At 54.2% G+C, this 21621-nt stretch overlaps 1 protein-coding gene across 3 annotated transcripts; it reads left to right on the plus strand.

Moving 5' to 3' along the window:
* The first annotated feature begins 21 nt into the window (after positions 1–21).
* On the plus strand, positions 22–14086 carry MRRF (mitochondrial ribosome recycling factor). 3 transcript variants are annotated; one of them, XM_021543664.3, is made up of 7 exons: positions 22–48; positions 1330–1529; positions 1777–1932; positions 3153–3271; positions 6031–6122; positions 11465–11624; positions 13030–14086. In XM_021543664.3, the coding sequence occupies exons 2-7, from the start codon at positions 1355–1357 to the stop codon at positions 13105–13107; spliced, it is 780 nt and encodes a 259-aa protein (XP_021399339.2). In that variant the 5' UTR covers positions 22–48; positions 1330–1354; the 3' UTR covers positions 13108–14086. The 3 variants fall into 3 exon arrangements, with proteins under 3 accessions (XP_021399339.2, XP_021399340.2, XP_085412457.1); XM_021543665.3 differs by having other exon boundaries at positions 25–1117; XM_085556331.1 differs by having other exon boundaries at positions 25–127.
* The last annotated feature ends 7535 nt before the right edge of the window (positions 14087–21621 follow it).

A 21621-nucleotide genomic window follows, 5' to 3' on the forward strand; every position in this document is an offset into this window, starting at 1 on the left:
TGTGACGCCGCCGGCCCGGCCGATGACGCTCGGCGGGGCCGCGCTGCGGTGAGCGAGGCGGCCGCGCCGCCCTCCGCCGCCTCCCCTCCCCTCCCCTCGGCCGCCGCCGGGCCCCGACCCGGCCCCGGTGCGCGGCGCTGGGCGCGGCTTTCCGCGGGCACCGGGGCCGGCGGGGCCGGCGGGCCGGGGCGGCGGGGCCGGGGCGGGGCGGGGCCCGTGCGCACCTGCGAGGAACCGGGACCGGGATGGGCATCGGGACAGGGATCGGGATCAAGATGGGGATAGACACCGGCATAGAGACCTGGACCGGGACCAGGACCGGGACCGGGACCGGGACCGGGATGGGCATCGGGACAGGGATCGGGATCAAGATGGGGATAGAGACCGGCATAGAGACCGGGACTGGGACCGGGACCGAGACCGGGACCGAGACCGGGATCGGGACCGGGACCGGGATGGGGATCGGGACAGGGATCGGGATCGGGATCAAGATGGGGATAGACACCGGCATAGAGACCTGGACCGGGACCGGGACCGGGACCGGGACCGAGACCGGGACCGAGACCGGGACCGGGATGGGGATCGGGACAGGGATTGGGATCGGGATCAAGATGGGGATGGAGACCGGCATAGAGACCGGGACCGGGACCGGGACCGAGACCGGGATCGGGACCGGGACCAGGATGGGGATCGGGACAGGGATCGGGATCGGGATCAAGATGGGGATAGAGACCGGGACCGGGACCGAGACCGGGATCGGGACCGGGACCGGGATGGGCATCGGGACAGGGATCGGGATCGGGATCAAGATGGGGATAGAGACCGGCATAGAGACCTGGACCGGGACCGGGACCGAGACCGGGATCGGGACCGGGACCGTGCATCAGGGGCAGGGCAGTGTCCCGGCGCAGGGAGGGCCGCTTGCCCCGGTGGCCGCCGGCGCCGCTCCCCGCTGCCCCAGTCCCGACCCGCCGCTGCTGGAAGTCCCCGGAGCCGCGAGCGGGCCGGGCTGGAATAAACGCTGGGAATGTTGGGGTGTCAGAGCTGCCGAGGCGGAAAGTTTCAGCGCCGCTGATGTGCGGTACCGGGGCGAGCTGCTCCTGCTCAGCAGCCCTGGGTTGGTGTCACGGGCACATCTGGGCAGATGTGCAGAGGCCGGACAGATGCGCAGCAGCTGCGCTGGCGCCGCGGGCACGGGCTGGCAGCCACGGCGCCCTTCCCATGGCATTTTCCCGGTGCCCACAGCACGGAGCTGCCCCCTTGCCCCCAGAGCTGCCACTAAGCCCTGAATCCGTTTGGGTTTAGCCCAGCTGCCTTTCTCTCCTGCAGGTGGGTCAGAGAGGAGCTGTGAGCGATGGCTCTGGCGCTGCGCTGCCTCCGTCCTCTCCCGGCCCTGCTGCTCCGTTCCTCCTTTGCCATGGCCAGGGGGCTGCCCCGGGCCCCCGGAGCCTGCCCGGCCCCGCTCCTGGAGGGCTGCAGGCAGTGTGTCCAGCAGATGCTGCTGAGCAGACAGCTGGCTACCAAAAAAGGTAAAAACGGCAGCTTTTCTCACGGTTTTGCAACCTCTCTTTTAATATTTCTATGCATTTTTGTATATTTATTTCTTTTGGTTGATGTGCTCTAGTGGTGAGCTCTTTACTCATTAAAAATACAGTTTGGTTTTACTTCAGTTTATCTTAGACTTGATTCTAAATTTGACCAGGACTTCAATATCACCTTTCTACTTTCTAACTAACTTGTCAGAAATAGAAACTAATTTTTTTGTGTAATCTGCAGCTAAAGGTAAAGGGCAGAGTCAAGCCAAAGTGAATATCAGTGCTGCCCTAGTTGAGGATATTATCAATTTGGAGGAAACCAATGAAGACATGCAGGCAGTCGTAGAAGCTCTGAAAGAAGATTTCAGCAGAAATCTCAGTGTTAGAACCTCACCAGGTTGGTAACTTCCTTGTGTGATGCTCTGTAGCCGGTAAATAAAGATACAAATCCCAGTAATGGACAACTCAGATTTGTTCAAAATCTGTTTTCTTTTTCTGGAGCTATCCACTGGGCATCCAAATCCTACAACCCCAACATCCCAGCTAGAGGCTTTCTTCACCCTGAGCTTGACCAGGAAGGATCCATTTTTGTTAATAGCTTCCTGGAAATAGCTTTTTTAAGTGGGAGATGTCAAAAGTGTCTAACTGAACTGTTTGCAGATGTGATGAAGAAGCAGGTTGTCAGCTAATGGTGCAGTAGGGCAGGAAAAATCCAATTGCCATTAAATTATCCTTTTGGAAATTGCCATTGGGCTGGTGTCTGGCATATGCAAACTTTTTTCTGCTGTGCATCTTTGTGGGTAGGAAGCTGTACAAGACTCATTGATGGATTCTGTGTTTTAGGAAGAAATGTGAATGTGTTTGCCTAATCTGCAGTTGCTATAACACTCTGAACATAGGCATTGGTAAGCGTATCAAGTTTCAGGGATAAAATTTAACATTAAACAATGACCAAATTTGGATCATTCACCACCCCAGCTCTGGCAGGGGCACTTCTGTCTTTAATGGAGCTCATTCTCTTAACTATTTATTTTAACCATAGGTATTTTTTTTAATTGCACTGATAAAGTACCTCCTGTCCCATGTGCCTTTTGGCCTGTTAACATTTTGCAGCAGAAAATAGAGAGCAGCTCAGGGAGATTAAGAGTAGCTCAGGGAGAAACTGAATACTTTAAATTAGGCAGTGTACAACACCCCTCTGGGGATCTGGGAAAAAATAGAGGGGTTTAAGACAGCACTGCTAAGTTAAAGACAATATTTGTCTTGATTTTTATAGCAACATTCTGATTTTTAAGTTGTAATAATTAAAAAATAACCATTTCCCTTTAATTCTTAACAATCCTGCTTAGTTTTCCTATTCTAGTAGCAAAAACAAACAGGAGTTTTGTTTTCATGTTTTTGTGCTTTAGAGCAGCTTTGAAATATTTAACTTGCAAATACACAGGGGATGCCTGAACACAAACAGCACCTGAATTCTGAATTATCCCTTTATTTTCCTTTGTAACCTCTGCATTTTGCATGGCAGAAGGGAAGTGGGGCAGTGTGGACGTGTTTTTCTTCAGCATCGCTGCACAGTGTTTTGTCACGCTGAAGCTCCCTGTGTTTGGTTCTTTTGAGGGGCCCTGGATCACATAACTGTGATGACAAAAGATGGGAAGTTTCCGCTGAACCAGCTGGGGCAGATCTCACAGAAGTCACCGCAGCTCATGATAGTGAACATGACCAGTTTTCCTGAGGTGAGGACACTTTGGGAGGGGAGATAATTGCCACGGGAACAAACAGGTTGATGCTGAAGAAAGGAGCGTTTAGACAAAATCAGTCAAACGTGGCAGGGCTGCAGCCTGGGGCTGGGCTGTGTCACTTTGAGCTGACACAGAACAGAAGGGCATTTTGCTGCTGACAGCAGCTCCCCAGCCCCACGTGGCTCCCAGAGCAGCTCACCTGCAGCAGCACAGGGTCAGAGGAGAGTTACTGAGTGCTGTGGTTGCTCTCAGGGTTGTATCCAAGGAGTGCCACAGTTACAGGGGTTTGCACTGCAGGCGCTTTCCCTCAGTTGGATCTGTAAAACCACACAAAGCACCATGGACCAGATGCCTGGATTCACATTTCCCATGCATTTAGGTGAAGTCTGAGCACACACACACTCACCTGGACTGCACACATGGCTGCAATGCTGTATCAGCCCTGCAGTATTCATTTCAGTTCCTTGTCAAGATGTGGCCACGCACAGAACCAGACGTGTAGTTGGAATTTGTGTTGGGGACTTCATCAGACGCCTCTGAAACTTGCTTATGTATTATCAGGGCTGGTGGTATCTCTGAGAGTTCATGAGAGAAGCTGTGATGGAGCCTGTGTCCTTCTGAACAGCTTCCCTGGTGGGACTGAGCTGGCTCATGCTGTGCACTGTCACAGAGCTGGACGTGGGCACTGCTGAGCTTGGCCAGCTCCTCCCTTGACCTTCTCCAGCTCAGAACCTGAATTAAAGGCTCTGGTTTATCTTCTGTGAGAGAGAAGTTCTTTTAATTTTCTGCAGAAGCCTTAGACAGGCTGAACAGGGCAGCCCCTGAACAGGGCAGCAAATCCAAATCCCAGCTCAGATCAAGCCCTGGTGGTGCCCTGCAGCAGGTCCCAGCGACAGGGCAGCAGGAGAGAGTGCAAGGTTAACAATTCACCCTGCTCCAGGGCTGGAGCTGTGCCAGAGCTTATCTCTATTTATTTTGCAAAGGCTTTCCCCAATTAATTAAGTCAGCAAAGTCTCAGAGGAGGTCAGTGCAAGGCACTTGATGCCTAAGTGTTTCTTAGAGTGTACCCCATGTGTGTAAAGGCTCTGAAGAATGGAGGCCCCTCATCAGCGAGGTCCTGCAGAGTGTCGGCGCTGAGGGGGCCAGAGAAGTCCCTCCATGGCTTATCCCATGTCCAGGCAGGAGCTCAGGCTCAGAAATGGGCATGTGAGAAATTAAATATCCTCTAGATAGCATTGTCTACATTTGCTTTCTGTGCTAAAGGACCACTTGAACCATTTCTCTCCCTGCAGTTGCTTTTTATACCCATACCTGTTTCGTGATAGATTGAACTAAAACCGTTAGAAACAGATCACTTGATGTCATTATTTACATCATACAGTCAGTAGTTTATGACACTGAGAAGCAAATAAAATTGTCTGAAGAGTCTGAGAAGTAAAATAATAATAAGAAAAGACTTGCAGAGCCAAAGTCTGTCTTTGCAAGAGTTATAAAACCAAACAACACTAGATTTTTAAATACAGTTATTCTTTTCACAGTCCACAAGAGGAGGGAGGCAATATTGCAATGTTTTCCCTTCTCTCATTCTCCCTTTCCTCTTCTTCTATCTCCTCCAATATCTATGTTAAACAATTTTTACTGAGTATTTCTTTCTTGCAGAACAGGCGCTGTCCATGGAATAACACACTGACATTCCTAACGTGCTGAGATCATTTTGGTTGCATTTTCTCTGCCCTTGTAGTTTCAGGGGACAGCAGTTGTCTCTTTCAGAACACCAGCAGAGCATTCATTTCATTCAGTGATGTCACACATGAGGGACCTGAACAAATCTGCAGAGCTTTAGTTTGTTCCTCAGTTGGCAAAAGCTGAGTTTTAAAAATACAGTCTGAGCTACATAAGGACTGCAGCAGCCTGGAGCTAAAGTTAATGATGGCAAAGAGTATCAGAAATAGCATTGTGCCTGGTAAGAAATGTGAGTGCTACAGGAAAAAAACTCCTGGGGCTTGTCAGAATCAAGAATTAAATGACCTAGCAAAGCCCTGTGAATGTTCTTGGCCAAGCTGTGCTTTAACCCCAAAGCCTGGCACTCTGTAGAGGTGCACTCACACCTTGTGCAGGGGTGAAGCCCTGTAGTCACCCTGCAGTCACCAAGCAAACCTGCCACCCCACCTTCCAAGCACACAGAGTGCCAGCCAGCAGCGAGGGAGTTTTGAGAAGTTAATCCTCAGTAATAAGCTGTAAAATACAGAGCTGGGCACAAGCACTGGTTCCCAGCCATCTGCTACTGCCCTTCTATCCTGTGGTCAGGTTGTAGTAAGTGGTTAAGTTCGTTAGGGTTTCACAATTGGCACTGGGTGATTTCTAGGGGAAAACATTCAACTGGAATTTTTAAATGCTCAGAATCTTTCATCTCCTTTGCCACAGTCAGGCCCTGCCTGGGGAATTTATTGCGGTTTCACTCTGCGTTGCCTCAAACCATTCAAATAGTTTCAAAGAAGCAAAACAGTTTTCTTTTGTTGTTGCTTCCCTTCCCCTCTCCTCCCTCCGTGCCCCCCTACCCCAATACGAGCGGCCGTAGTTTCCCCATTCGGGTTGATCAAAGCTCTCTGCACCAATGTAACTTCCTGATCTCACTGGTAACAGAAGTAAATGTTTCCATGTTCCATGGAGATGGATTGCCAACTATTGACAGAGTTCTGGCATATGGGAATGATTATTTCCTAATTCCCTTTACCTTTTGATCTGTTTTACAGAGCACAGCTGCAGCTGCAAAGGCTATAAGGGAGAGTGGCATGAACCTGAACCCCGAGGTGGACGGGACGGTGATTCGGGTGCCAGTTCCCAAGTGAGTATCGATGCCTGAGCTTGTCACCATGCAGGATAACACAGAACACTGCAGTGAGTGCCCTTCAGAGGGTAAACATGCTTGATTGCTGTATATCCCCACGAAGCTGCTCTCCAAAGAGCTGTAGTTCAGCTTTGGGAAAAAATCTGCGCCTTTAGAAGTGTCTTGTGAAACCTCTTGGGAGTGTCTGAGCTCTGTCACCACATCTTGGCATCTGATGATTGGTCTTACTTTTCATCTTCTCTCTGCAGAGGAAACTTGGTGCTAGCTGGCTGCAGCACTTTGAAAGAGAGATACAAAAGCTTTTGAAACTGTATTGCTTTAATTTGGGGGCTGATTCTTCACCGCCCTGCTCTAAATTCCTGCAATTCCACCAGAGCAGCAGTGTTGAACCAGTGGTAGTAGGGGAGAGTAGCACCTTGCTGCAGAGAGCACTAAAAGGAACTGATGAAAGTGAGAGGAAGGAAATTTGTAGCTTTGACAAAAAAATCTGCTCACTCTTTTGTGTGATACACAGTGTGTTACTGGCGGCTGTATGGAAAATTTGGTATGGGGCTAGAAAAGCAGGTCGGCCCCAGGCAAGGGCTGAGCATCACTTCCCTTACCCAACACAAGTATCTCCCAGACCTTGGACAAGGCAGGAGGTGCTGCTGTGTCCATGCTTCAGTTTGGATCAGAAGTGGTCCTGGCTCTGCCTGGGAATGGGGTCCATCAGATGGAATGAGAAACCTCCCAGCAGCTCCAGCCGCTGACACACAGAGCCTGTCACAGGGCTGGGTGCCACAAGGGAAATTCATGAGTTCCTGGGGGTGCTCAGACCTTGTGGAGCATCTGAATGCCATGGGCAGGTGTGGCTGGGCATGGTTTCACACCATGGTAAAGACAAACACTCCCACACAGGCCGGGCACAAACCCCTTGCACAAGCAGGTGACTTCTTGGTAGAGATGAACCAGTTATTTCTTGTGCTGTAAATCTCCTTTAAACATTCTGTGGAATTTTACCCAGCATTTTGATCAGAGAAGTCTAATTGCAGCTTTCCGTTGCTGTCGGTGAGAGGGAATGACATTATCATTCTATTTGCTGATTTTCCTTCCCCGTGCTCCCTGCCCTTCCCCCATTCCTCAGGAGAGGAGGCAGAGGAGGAGGAGGGCACCATTATCTTCGTAATTGCTGAGGCTCCCGGGTTGCTGCACAGTGGTTTGATTGTTAATGGGCACTTGGGTCATCCTTGAATACGAATTGCAGGGGAGGAAACTCCAAAACTGCAAATCCCGAGCTTTAACAAAATACTGTGTTTTTAAACAAATGTGTACGGTCCGTCACTACCTTCCGTGGTGCTGAGAGCTCAAGCAAGGCTTCTCTTTGCAGGGAAGCTCTGCCTCGTGTGCTCCTGTGTCAGGGTGGCAGCTCTTGGTCCTTCCCTGCCTGCTGGGGAGCCTGGAAGTCCCAGGTTAAGGATTTTGGCTTGGGAGCTGTGCCCTGTGGCACTCCAGTCTCTTGTGCTCTCTAGCTCCATGTCTGGGGCTGTGCGAGTTCCAGCCACTTACCAGAGAGACAAACAGTTCCAGCCTTTTAAAACCCCCTAATGAAAAAGACAGGGCAAAGATAATTATATCCCTCATCTACTTCTAAAAATTTTTTAGAAGTTTTGCATTATTTCCGGCATCATGAAAGAATATATGACAGACAGATGCAGTGAAATTGCAGAATTACGTCAGGTGTGCAAAATAAGCAACAAATCAGAAATGAAGAGACAATACTAATATTGGTTCTGCAGACTTTGGTTTTTTATGAAGGGAAGCACAGTAAAACTAAAACCAAATCCAAATTGTCCTTACCTGTCATTATAGCCACTCTTCAGTCTGACCTATCAGCTAGACACACATGTGCCATATTTTGCCTTGTGCAGGTCCAGCTGTGGTCCAGAATGTTTCAACAGAGCACTCAAAAATTGTGTTTGCTTTTCAGTATTTATTCTATCAGTTTAGTTTTTGCAATGCCATTTTAACAGAAAAAATACACTCATGTCGTTGGTGTTTACTTCTGCTGCCTGCCAGGATCCCTCTGCTCCCCAAGGCATTCTCCTGTTTGTGTGGCTAGCACTCCATAGGCAATATTTATTTGTATAAAAATTAGCCTCTGAGGGTTTAAAAATAAAAATTACCAAGAAAAAAAGAAAAAAATAAGAAAGAAAACCATCCATGGGAACATTTGTATTGGTTGATATCTTGGCCGAATTTGACCTGACCTTGTGTCTTTTATGGTATTGCCTCATTTTTAGATTCATCTTTTTTGGACCTATTGTGTTACACTGGATATTGTTTGTAAATCAGTAATATTTTTACACATGCTTTACTGAAAGCCAGATGACTCATTTGAAAGTTTAATGACTCATTGTGAGCCTTTTTTTTTCCCTTTGCCCTTTAAGAAATAAGCAAAGATACCTACTGTGAGGAGAAAGGACCAAAAAATTTCACTTGAAAACACCCCAAAGCTTTTCTGAGCTGTTCCTGCTCATCCTCAGGAGCCTCTCGCCTGCGTTTTATTGAGCAATAAATGTTGCACCCTGTGTTTATCTGCAATTATGAATGCAGAGTGTTTAGTTTAGCCTGCTTTCCTTTAACTGATCCCTCTCCTTCACAGGAAATTCCTGGTGCTGTAGGTACAGGAATCACTCTTACCAGAGAAATGTCTTGTCTTGAGCTGAGCTGGGTTGTCCTCTCTGAGGGTCTGCTCTGCCACACCAGGGGTGGGACATCGAGGGCTGCAGGGCTGGGGGAGGCAGGAAAAAAGATATTCCTCAGAAAAAAAGATGTGATCCCCCTGACATGTCAGTCAGCAGGCTTTGCCCTGGGCCAGGCAGGACAAGGCTGTCCCTGGGGGAATGGCAGGGATTGACCCTGCTGCTCCATGGGCTGCAGGGGAGGGCAGCTGGGTGGAACCTTGTCCTCATTCCCCATCTGACCCCCTTTCCCCAAGTTCACACTTTGTTTTGGATTTAAGAGGGGGTAGGGACAATGGTTACTAGACAGAAAAGAAAACATAGCTAAGAACAGCTTAAAAGTCCCAGATCTCGGGGCAGGATTAAAACAACTGTCCTCAGAAACCTGGGGCCTGGCTGATGTTGATGGATTCCTTAACCAGAAACAGCATCTGCTTGGAAAAGTGTCTGTTTCTGGCATTATTGGTAGCATTGCTGAGAATTTACACACAGTCTGGCTGGAACATAAAACCCGCTGAGAAACTCCCCGGCGCTGCACGGTGATAAAAAGAAATTGGTGTTAATAAAGACAGACAAGGAGGCATGAAAGCTGTGACCCCGTGCCAAGAAGCAGAGGAAATCTGGCAGTGCTGCATAAACAAAAACATTTCCTTCAAGGCTCAGCAGCCCTGGGCAGGCGAGCGATACCCTCGGCACAGCCCCGCTGCTGAGCTGCTCCCTCCCAGCCAGCAGGGATGGGAGAGATTCCCAGCTCCCTCCTGCAGGCTGGGCAGCCAGGATGGACTCCCTGCTTCCCCCCAAAATGCTGCCTGGGAACGTGACCTCAGGTAGAGCTGTGCCTGTGAGCTGGCACTGGGGGTTCTGGGTGCACCAGGGGCTCTGCCTGGGGAGGCTGGACGTGAGAATCCCCAGGGCATCAGTGTTGGGGTGCAGGGGAGCCACAGGGATCCCTGCTCCCTCCTGGGCAGGCATTTGGGCCAGGCTCCAGCCCGTGCTGACCAGAAGGTTCCTGCCACGTGTGGTGAATTAGGCTGGATTGCAGGAAAAGTTCTTCTCCCAGAGGGTGGTGGGGCCCTGCCCAGGGAATGGGCACAGCCCCAGGGCTGCCAGAGCTCCAGGAGCACTTGGACAACGCTCTGAGGCACTGGGTGGGATTTTGAGGTTGTCCTGTGCAGGGCCAGGAGTTGGACTCTTCCAGCTCAGGCTGTTCTGAGATTCCACGTGACATTCCCTGGCCCAGTCCCTCTGCAGGGAGGGGACAGGCTGGGGTGCCCTGGGTGCCAGGCCTGGGGCGCTGCTCTCTGGGTCTGCCAGCTTTCCTGGCCATCCCAAATTCCTGTAAATACTAACTGCTTCTGGGAAACCTCTTCCCTCTGGCACTGTGAAAGGGGGATGGCTGCCAGAGACCTGGCTGTGGGGATGGGCTGAGGGTCCAGCTGTGCCCCCAGAGCCCCCCAAAACCCACACCCACTGAGGGGCAGAGCCCAGGCACTCTCACCCCACATTTCCTGAGCTCTCTGTGGAAAGACTCCTGGCCCCAAGGTTTTGGTGACCCAGGCTGCTGCAGCCAATTTCTAAATACTCCTGTGAAATGTTTATTTTGCAGTATCACCCACACGCATTCTCCTGCTAGTGAGACTCAGGGAGTGCACCGGGGTTTTTCCTTCTCCAAGAGCTATGAAAAGAATTAAAATATTAATGTTAAGCACTAGCAGTTGACAGTGGCCAGCTCTAGGTGCTGGAGTATGACCCGAGCTGAGGGGACACATCAGCCATTCCTGAGCCTTTTATCCCAGACCCCCTCATCACCAGTTTTTAGTTTGGGATAGAAAGTTGAACATTTTTTTGTGACACCAAAGCAGTAACTGGCCCCACATCAGGGGGTGGGTTCACCAAAACTTCTCCTGGTCTGAGTTACCTGTGGTTTACCATGCCCAGCAGCATCCTCTTGTCAACCTAGGTGTTCATATCACCTTGGTGGGAAATCCTGGTCATGGTGAGCTGGAATAAGACTGAGTAAGAGATAAGCTCATCAGCTTCCAGGTACACAATTCAGGCTCTTCAGCTGCAGGGAGGCAAATCCGAATTTTCAGGAGCAGACATTTCCTCCTGGCTTTGCAGTTTTGTGCTTTTGGGGATGACACTTTTCACTTGATCTTTCAAGTCTGGAGCTAGATTTTTCCTCTTTCCCACACATGCTTTGGCAGCAGGAAGTAAGGAAAGTCTGAACATTTCAAGATGACTTTCAGGCACTGCAGCAAGAACTATAAAGCAAGATTCAGTCCAAGATCCCCAGCTTAGGGCTGAGCTGGAAATTTTCCATTCTAGGTTCAAGACTGCTTCCTTGGAATGCTGTGCAGAGCTGGCAGATTTTGTCAGGTGGACCAAAGCAGAGTAAAAATGTGTCCTGAGCAGTTCAGTCCCTCTGCCCTGAGACAGTGTCTCCACACTGAGCCAGCTCCATCTAAACCCAGCAGCTTTTGTGTGTCCCTGGGCAGGACAGCACCACTTGGACAGGATCACTCATTTACCCAGAGTCCTTCACAGAAAATAAGTCTGGCTGTGCTCCACATGACACTGCTTTTCCTTTTGGTGTTTTCCCTCTCCTCTCTCTCCCAGGGTCACGAGGGAGCACAGGGAAAGCCTGGCCAAGCTGGCCAAGCAGTTCACCAACAAATCCAAAGAGGCCCTGAGAAAGGTGAGAAGCAAAAGCATCACCCAAGTAAAGAAGTCCAAGAACAAAGTGTCAGAAGATACCATCTGGCTGCTAGAAAAGCAGGTAATTTTTCTTTCTGTCACGTTTTGGTGTCCCACAGCTCAGTGGTTTGTCCCAGCCCTTGCTGACAAATCCTCAGCACTGTGAACCCAGCGGGGCAATAGATGGTTCTGGGCTGAATTTCTGGACCTGGCAATGACATTTTTATCTGCCTTTTCATTGTGAGATTTTGGGCTTCAATCTCAAAGCCAGGTTTAGAATCTGAGCTGTTGTAAGCTGACACAGGGAAAAAGAATTCCCCAAAAGCTTTTGTACTACGAGGGATTGTTGCACAAACCAGCAGAATTTAGGGACGGAAACAATCCATGACCATGGCTGTACCACCACTCATGCCATGCCTGGCCACTGCAAATGTGTTAATGAGCATTGCTCCAGTTGTTATTAATGAAAAGGCTTGCAAGATTGTCTCTGTTCTGAGTTTTTGGCTCCAGTTCAGGAAAATACTTAAGCACATGCCTAATTCCCTAAGAGCAGATGTCACTAAAGTCAATTACTTGGGCATAAACTCAGGCACAAGCCTAAGTGTTCTGCTGAATTGATGCCTCTGAAGGCAGGCCATTACTTCTTAGCTGTTTGTTTATTAACAGCTAAAGTTAGATACATTGCAAATGCTCTGGGACAGTTCTGTGTGTGCTCACAAAAATAAACATTGATATACAGAGCGTTTGTGCAAGCAGGAAAAATGGCCATGCCATTGTAACCAAATCCTGCAGGAAGCCTCTCTCCCGGAGCACACAGATGGTGCTCTGCACTGGTAGAGGTAACAGCTCCAGTGGAATTCCTTTCTTGTACCCAGATTCTTCATTATCAGCAAAGGTCATTGCCAGACCCTGCAGACAAGCAGATCTTGATCCCATGAAACCAGTGCAAAACACACGGTGTGCTCCAGCCTTTACCTGCCTGATTTCATCCCCTTTGCATACTGGCCATGTCCATCTCTTGTTACCAAGAGAGCTGATCCCTAGGCAGGGCTTGTGCAATCACCATTTTATTTCTTTTTACAAAAATAAACAGATTGTTATGTGATGTGTGAATTCCTGGTGTGTGCACAGGACATCACCTGTGAGTCCCTTACAGCCCCTCTTCCCTGCTGCCAGCACCAGCAGCTCTGGCTCTGCCCTGAGGCTCTGTTAAACCTCACCAAGCACTTGAGCAGCTCAGCCAGGAGTTTGTGTGGGCATCTCTTTTCAGAGCCTTGGACCAGTCCCTGCTCACAGCCCAGGTGCCAGGCGGGCACAGATTCCCTGAGGGCTGGTGGGAGCCCCCAGGGAGAGCCACTTACTGCCCCAGCACTACTGGGGTTCTGCTGGCACTTCCAGCTTTGTTCCAAAGGGTGGTTTGGTCATTCCTTTCCCATTAAACTGGCATCACCTCACCCAGAGCTCTGATTTGTACTGTCTTGCCACAGATCCAGCAAATGGCAGATGAGGCTGCCACGGAGATGGACAAGCTGCTGGCAGCAAAGACCAAGGAGCTGCTTGGATAAACACCATCCCAAAGGCCACACTGCCCCTGGAGCAGGAATGCACTGCCACTGCCAGCACCCATCCCTGCCTGGGCCCAGCAGCCTTGGCGTGTGCTGGAGGGAGGGGAGAGCTCTCCTTGCTGTCCTTTATCCAGCTGGGAACAGAACTGGATGAAGTGAGATCAAAAATAAAATACCAGGAAGGAGAACTGGAAACTGCTGGAGGCACAGAGGAAGGACTGCCCTACTCACTTTGTGCTCCATCTTTGCCCCACACCTTCAGCCCCCTGGAGCCAGGGCCACCCACGAGAGGAGCCTGCCTGTCCTGCTGCAAACCTCAGCATTTATTTCTGCTTGAAATAAAGTCAAAATGAGGTGTGGAGCAGCAGCCTCACAACAGCCAGGTCCTGGTTGCTGTGTTCCCTTGGCTCTCGTGTTTGCCCCGTGCCAGGCAGCAGGGTGGAAAGGGATGAGGGAGCTCAGCACAGCGTGGGCAGGGCTCTGTGGGGAGAGAACTGAAAGCAGTGCTGTCAGCACAGCTGCTTTAGCCAGGACTGAGACAACCTAAAGCCAACAGGAACTTCCCAAAAGCAGCATCTGCCTCCCCAGCCATTACAAAACTCCTGTGAGTCTCTGGCACGTCAGCTGAGGGGTTGGAGGAGGTGCAGCAGAGCAGGTCCTGAGCTCGTGGCACAGCTCAGCCCCTCGCTGTGAGCAGGTACTTCCCGAGGGCAGGGGCAGGAAGGTGGTGGCAGCCCCCAGCCCTGCTCCCAAGGCATTTGAGTTCAAAGAGCACCAAGTGCTCTGCACTCCTTAAATAAACAACTCCCCAAAAGTTAGTTTGTGTGCCGTGGGGAGGGGGAGGAGGATGAAGGATTTGCTCTGCTAGGGCCCCACATGTCAACAATTTCTCTGCTTTGTGTATTTTGGCCAAAGCCCTTACCATGATAAATGAATAAAGGAAGATGGCGAGCCCAGGGCGGTTCCACAGCTCGGGAAATTGCTTTCAGCCGATTACTGGATTTCTTTTGACATTTATCAACTAGGCTTTTTTTTCTTTTTTTTTTTTTTTTGCCATTGTTGCAGCCTCAGCATCCCCACAGCAGCCTGTGCTGGAAGGGTTTCCCTGATACCTGCCCAGGAGCAGCAGCTGCTGGGCTGGGAGCTCCACAAAGCCAGGGCAGGTGGAGAACTGCTGCTGCTCATGGAGGCTTCTCCAGCCTCTCCCCATTCTCCAAGCCCTTGGGGTGGTGGCAGTGCACTGGTGGAGGCAAGCAGTGGAGCTACAGGGGGTCATGTACCTGAGAATTTCCCAAATATTTACCACTACACAAGGAATAAAACCTGTGGTAAAACTATCCTGGTGCTGGGCTGGGCGCAGAGCTGCCTGGATGGTTGGGGATCCCATTTACCTGCATCCTTCTCTCACCCCTGTGCCCTGCATCAGCCAGGAGCAGCCACAGGGCCCACAGAAACTGCTCTCAGCCCTGGTACCACCAAAGCAGGGCAGACAGGACATGGACCTGGGCAGCTGTGCCCCCACTGTCCATCCTGCTCCCTGTGGGACAAGCAGAAACAACAGCACAACCCCAGCACCTCCCAGTCCCACAGAACCACCCAGGAAAAGAGAGGATGGGCACTCACCACTGGCTGGCTCACAGGGTGGGCCTGGCGAGGTCCCACTTTCCCTTTGCAGCACAAATCACCTGCTGCTCCACATCAGGAGCTGCAGCACAAGGTCTGCCTGCTCCAAACACTCCTCCACTGGCACCAGCAGGAACCTCTCACTTGGTTCCAGCCTGGATTGCACCCAGAGCTGATAAGAAGCTGCAGCTGATGCTGTTGGCGGGTGGGAAAGGAGCTCCAGCTGTGCCAAATAACCCAGGAGGGGAAGGGACGTGGGCCAGGAAGCGGCTGGGCTGCTTTACTGTGGGTCTGTGTTGGCGAGGCCACATCAGCCACCAAGTGGTTTGGCCTTGGCAGGACAGAGGGTGAGGGAGGGCCACGGCCAGACCCTCTGCTGTGCCCTGGGCTGCCCACACCCCCCTGCCCTCGCAGGGACCCCTCTGCCAACAGCACCTGCCAGCCTGGGGCACTGGCAGGTTCCCACCTGGTGGGCACTGCTGTGGCCTGGAGGGGTGGGGGTCACATTCCCAACATCCCTGTGCCCATCCCTGTGCCCATCCCTGCTCAGGACAGACCTGTGCCCTTCCCAGGCTGCCCAAAGGCACTCTCAGCTCCAGCAGGATGTCCCAGTGCTCCGAGCAGCTGGCCAGCACCAGGGCAGGCAGCGGCTCCTGCCAGCTGCGGCACCGAGCCCCGCGGCCGCGGGGACACGCGAGACGGAGGCCAAGGGAAGGAAAAACTCCAAGGAAGCTGGAAGCTCTCGACATAGTTAAAAAACAACATTGCTCTTCAAAATAGATGTGATTGCGCTCCTTGTGAGTCATCGAGCAGAGACACCGAGATTGCTTTGTGCCAGGGACGAGCCGGGCGCTGATTGTGCCGCCCGGATTTGTATCCAACAGACCCTGGATGGCATGTCAGAGTTTACAGCGCGCATACATTTTCAACAGTGAGCTTTGCAAAATGTATCAATGTAATCTCTGCCTCCTATATTCCGTGTTGATTAGACACGATTTCTGGCTGGATTTTCAGAAAGCTCAAGTGCTTTTTTAATCACTACAGAAGCTCATTATTGCTTTCCAGTGACTCTTATGTCCTTCACTTCTCCTTTCAGATTAGAGTCTATAGTCAGATGAATATTGGATGATTTCATTACATACAAATGCAATCAACAGTTTTGCATAAATTTCTCCTCTTTTCTTGAGTTTCAATTGACCTCAGCACCCGTGGAGGCAGGCGCAATACACATGTAAATGAGCTGGCGTTGCTGCAAAGACACGGATCCGAGAAACAAGATAAACTGTCAGATAATATTCAGGATTTTTAACAGATCAAAAAAATACTTCCTCGTTCAGCCCAGCCATAAAAATGGCACCTTCAGCTGCTGGGGAATTTGCTTTTGTTTTTCTCGTGTCTGGCTGTGGACAAAGACCAGGAGCGGCACAAGGGGCTGAGCAGGCCGGGCTGGGCGGCAGCGCTGCTGCGGGGAGGGCAGTGGGGTGCCCGTGGGGTGCAGTGTGGTGGCACAGGTCTCCTGCCACGGAGAAGCCACTGCTGGAGTCGTGCCCCAGCACACTGGGGAGGTGCCCGTACAGCCCAGTGCCTGCTGCAGGGCTGGGTTTGGTGGCTCTGCCCGTGGTGGTACCAGTGGTGGTGCTGCCATCCCATTTCCTGCTCTGGTGGAACCATCTCGGTGGGATGCCGAGTTCAGACCCCTCGGACCCCTGACCCCTCCTGGGCAGTCCCGAGCACCAGCCCAGCAGTGGGGACACATGCTGGGATGCAGGGCTGGGCCAGGGGCTGCCCTCCTCGCCCTGTGCTGCCACACACAGGGGAACCACACGTTCCAAATATATTTAAGCTAACACTCCACACGAACAATCAGGGCTAATTTTAAAAAACTGTAATTAAAAATAAAGGGCCTCTTGGTAGAGAAGTCGGGGTAAACTGTCAGCAGTCACTTTGGATGTGAAGGCCCTTACCTTTAAAAGAATCATTTTTGTGCTAATGTGAGCAATCCAGCACTCCCACACTCGCCTTCGGGGAGCCTGTGGGGAAAGAAAGTCGTGGGTTTCTTTTGATACCTTTACGTGCTAATCTTCTTAACAGATTTTTAATTAATGGGAACAGAGCACTTTGCAGCCGTGAAATCTATTGGTGTAATTGCCTGGTGGATTAGTCCCATTAACCACACAAATTACCTGTCTCCAGGCCGCCAGCCCTGCCGGGGAGCTCCCTGTGCTGGACACACTGAGCAGCCCCATTCTGAAGCAATTTTGATAAAATAAACTCTCTAATCAGGTAAATAATTCCATAAGGGAAATTGCTGCCTTCCCGCAGCCCCCCTCCAGCGGGACCTGGCTACTTTCAGGGGAATGCAACACGCCTCCAATTACAGGCAAATCTCCAGCTCGGAGAGCATTTGGGAGAAGCCCACGGCACACGGGACCCCCTCGAACCGCAGCGGCTGAGGAATTAAGGCATTTAAGCTGTCAGCTGGAATCTGGCCCGGCCCCTGATTACCTGGGGGGACACGCAGCATATTTAGGTTCGTGTCCGTTGTAATTTCCTGACCCCCGGCGTTGATCCCGAATGACTCGTGTCCGTGTCAGGTTCCTGCCCGCAGTCCCTCCGACACGTGGCCCCGGGCTCGGGGACACCGACCTTTGGGCAATTAAGGACATCCAGGCCAGCCTGAGCCCGGAGAAGTGGGAATGCGCAGCTGCCCCCAGGAGCCACGGGGTGTGCAGAGCCACCTGTGCCCGGTTCACCACCGTGCATGGCGAGGCTGCGTGGCTGTGCTGGCTGCCATCACCACGGGATCAGCAGCCAGCCATCCCGAGTGGTCACCTGGACCCTTCCCTGTCCATGGGTTTCCATGTCCCATTGGGATTTTGAACCTGAATCTGACAAGACTCCCACAGCTGTCCTCTGCTCAGGGCCTGAGGTGGGGATGAGCTGCCCCAGGGATCCCGTGGGACCCACGCACAGCAGGCACAGAAGGGTGTGGGGCACCCACGTGCTCTCACACAGCCATGCACAGCCCCAACACGCTTCCCCTGCTTGGTGAAGGGCGGCCCAGTGCTCGGGGCTCTGCCAGCCCCTGGGCCAGGATGGCTCCAAACCTGCTGTACCAGCTGGGGCATCCCTCCACCCTCTGCCCCGTGCCAGGGAGCAGCCGGGAGGGTCCCTGTTGTGAGCACGTGTGTGGGGACAGCCTGAGAGGGAGCGGCAGCAGTGACACGCTGGTGGGGACGGCAGCATGGTGAGGTGGCCTTCACCCACGCCCTGAAGCGCTGGGGTGACCGGTCCCAGTGCCGGGCCCTGTCCGGGATGGAGGAGCCCAAAGCACGGGGGCACAGGGCTGTTCTTCCCGTGTGGCAGAAAGCTGGGACTCTCCCCTCGGTCGCTCCCATCGCTCCTGGCACCGGGAGCAGAGCGTGATCCCGGGCATCCCGAACGGGAGCGGCCGGCGGTGGCGGGCGGCTGCGGCCGGGCAGAGCCGGGCGGGACGGTCGGGGCGCAGGAGCCGCCCCGCTCCGCGCGGTGCCCGGAACCCTACACCGCGGGTAATTGGCATCAGATGCTCCCTGACCTGCCGCATCCACCGGGAAGCTGGAAGCATTTATTTGTCTGAGCCGGCGGCTCTATCTGCGTGCGGGAGGCGTTGGCGGTGGCGGGGCTGGGCTCCGCGAGCCTAATGAGCCCGAGCTGAAGATGATGAATATGATTGCTGAAAGCGCTTTCCTGAGTCCTCCTTTCCTGGGGCTCAGGTTACGAGTTCCCAGACAGCCTGTCCAGCTCCGGCTTTTCAATTCTGATTTGTAGCCCCCCAAACTGTCTGTCAGCTCCCCGTGCCGGAGGAAATGCTGGGTCCTTCTCTGCTGTGCCCGGCGGAGCTGGGGAAGGGGCCGCCAGCCCTGCTCAGCCAGCGGGGAGGGTTTGGCCCCCCGGGCTGCCCCACTTGGTCCTGTGCCCACACAGCCTCCCTGAGACAAAGGGGACTAGCCCTGAGCACTGTCCCCTGAGGGGACTCCAGCCGCCAGCATCTGCTATGCCCTTGTTTCTGTGGCTATTGGGGACCTTCCCCAGGGGAATTGCCACCAGCGACCTCTTAACCTCAGAGCAGAAAAATGTGAGGTTCAGCATCCGTGTTCTCTGCCCATCCTCTGCAGCCCATGGTCAATGTTCCTCCACTGAACCACATCCCACGGAGAAGCTGCTCAGGGATGGACAAGGATGGGTTAGCCCAGGGATGCCCCATGGCCACGCAGATCCCCTGGGATCAGAGGGACACAGTCCTGGCAGGCCTGGGGTGGGGCTGTTGGGGTGCCCCTGCCTGGCTGCCCCACAGCTCTGCTCCCTGTGTGGGGCTCAGAGTGGGTAGTCTCCCTGAGCTGCTCCTTTGCCCTTGTCTCACAGCTGTGGGGCCACAGCACCAGGTGTTCCCCTGGCACGGGTATTCCCATGGCTCCAGCAACCTTGGGCAGACGGGGGGAAGGATTTTGGGTGCTGACCCACCACAGGTTCTTGTGTCTCGCTCTCCTCTTCCAGTCACGTTTCTGATTCCGAGGGCAGCACCACCCCAAACACGGGGAGTGAGAGGCTCGGGGGACCGGAGGGGAGATGCAGGGCAGCCCAAGGCAGAGCAGCGTAGGACCAGCGATGCTTCGGGCCTCCCAGCGCCTCCCAGCGCCTCCCGCCGCCGCCGCCGCGCTGCCATCGGCGGTGTTCTGCTGCCTCCCTACGGAGGACGCGCCGGCAGCACCGGGGCCCCGCCGGGACAGACGCGCGGTGCCGTGACCGGGGCCGTGACCTCTCACCGGTGCCTCAGGCGGGGCTCTGGTGCATCCCAGCACGGCTCCGAAACTGCCTCTCCGTCCTGTCCTACACCGCAGCCGAAGGGCCGCGGCCATTCCCGCAGCATCCCGCGGGTCTGGCGCCGGCACATCCCCGGGGCGGCAGCAGCAGCCCCGCAGCAGCCACGGCCCGAGCGGGCTCTGTTTGTGCCCTGCTTTCCCCAGGACACGGCAGCGAGGCACGCGAGGGATTTGGCAGCACTGGAGATCCCCTTTCTACTCCATGGCAGCGTCAGGGCATTTGCTGGCCAGACCCAGTGCCCAGGTTGCCAAGCCTGTGGCAAATCCCCAGATGTGCCCTCTGTGCCTCAGGTGGCCCTGGCCTTGCACCAAAGCTGTGAGACCACAGACTCACACAGCGCCCGAGCAGCACCACGCTCGTTTGCCCTGGCTGGGACAGGAACTCGTCTGGGCACCCAGGGCTGGCGGCCACCCTGGCACTTGAGGTCAGACACCGCGGGCTGCAGCTCACACAGAGTCACGGGAAGTCTGGTGGCAGCCGGGGCTGAGCACCGGAGTGAGGAGTCTGGGTACCCGAGGGACACCAGGAGTGATGGGAGTCTGCAGGACACGCTGCAGCCCGCAGCAGAGCCCCCTCCCTCACCCAGCAGTGCCGGGACAGCCCCTCCATGGCAGCCCTGGCGAGACAGCGGGCCCCGGGCTGTTGCAACCGTTTCCGGTGTTGTGCAAGAGAGTGGTGATTAAAACCTGGTGAGAGGGAAAGGAGGGGGCAGCGAGAACGAGCGCTGCTGGAGCGGGACATCCCCGGGGGCAGCCGGGCTGGCCCGCAGCGAGAAGGGTCAGGCTGCGCCGGGTCACACGTGCTGCGGTCAGCAGAGCCAAGCATCGGGTGCAGGACAGGAGGGAGAGAGCTGGGGCTGGTGGTGCTGCAAGAGGGAATGGAGGGGAAATACGCACACACACAGGGTCGCGCTGTGACACCCCGGGGAGGCTGGCAGGGGGCAGGAGCAGCCGCGGCCCCGGCACACGCTGACTGCACCAGCTGCGCACACAGAGCCCCCATTCCTGTGTGAGCTCGGCAGTGGGAGCAGAGGCAGTGTCTCCACCCTGCGTGAGCGCATCGAGAGCCCACTGAGCTCATGTTTATGTCATGGCTGCTGCATTTGCCTGCTGAAGCTGGATCTGAGGCCCTTGTTCATTTTTGGACACCTGTGAAAGCCACTTCCCCTGTGAGGACACTCCCTCCCAGCTGCTGAAACCCCGCAGAGGAATCAGGCGGGATCCAGGCAGGAACTGCGCTCCCCCAGCCTGCCAGGGCTTCCTGCAGCTCAGCAAAACCCGCGATAATCCTCTCACACAGCCAGGCCTGCGCTGGGGTCTCTGCCACTTCCACAGCACAGGACAGGGTCAGCAGGCTCTGAGCTCTGGGTCCCACCAGTCTGGGGACATCCCAGCCAGGTCTGCAGCTCTCCGTGCTCTCGCCTACCCCAGAGCCATGCTGAGCCTCTCCCAGCCCCACACGATTCCTGTGGGGTGGCTGGTGCCTGCTGGGCAGAGCTGGCTGAGTCCTGTCCTGCTGCCAGCGGCTGGTGCTGGGAACAAAGCATCCGCAGGAAACACCCAGCGATGGTTTCACGATAAACTCAGCTTTTCTGGCCGCTGGCGGCTGTGGGCAGCCGGGCTCCTGGCACAACCGGGCACTGCCAGGGCAGCCTCTTGCAGCCAGCCAGAGGAGCTGAGCCAGGCCAAGGAGATCGGGGGGTGGGCACGGAGTCCTGGGGGACCTGGGATTGGGGTGTGAATTGGGATGTAGGGGGAAGTGGGAACAAGGGCGTGGGTGTGAGGATGCGGCAGGATGTGGTGACCACAAGCTGGGTATGGAGATGTTCGGGTAGGTGGGAACTGGGAGGGAAACGAGGCAACTCGGGCTTCCCGGGACAGACACGGGTCGGGGATGCAGGGGTGGCCAAGCGGACCAGGGGAGGGGAGCGCAGCTGGGGCAGTCCCCGGCGGGCCGGGCCGGCGGAGGCGGCCCCGTCCCGTCCCGTCCCGTCGGGGGCGGGCGGCAGCGCGGCGGGGGCGGGGGCGG

The sequence above is a fragment of the Lonchura striata genome, chromosome 17 (genome assembly GCF_050655825.1).
Source record: "Lonchura striata isolate lonStrDom1 chromosome 17, ASM5065582v1, whole genome shotgun sequence".
NCBI lineage: Eukaryota > Metazoa > Chordata > Aves > Passeriformes > Estrildidae > Lonchura > Lonchura striata.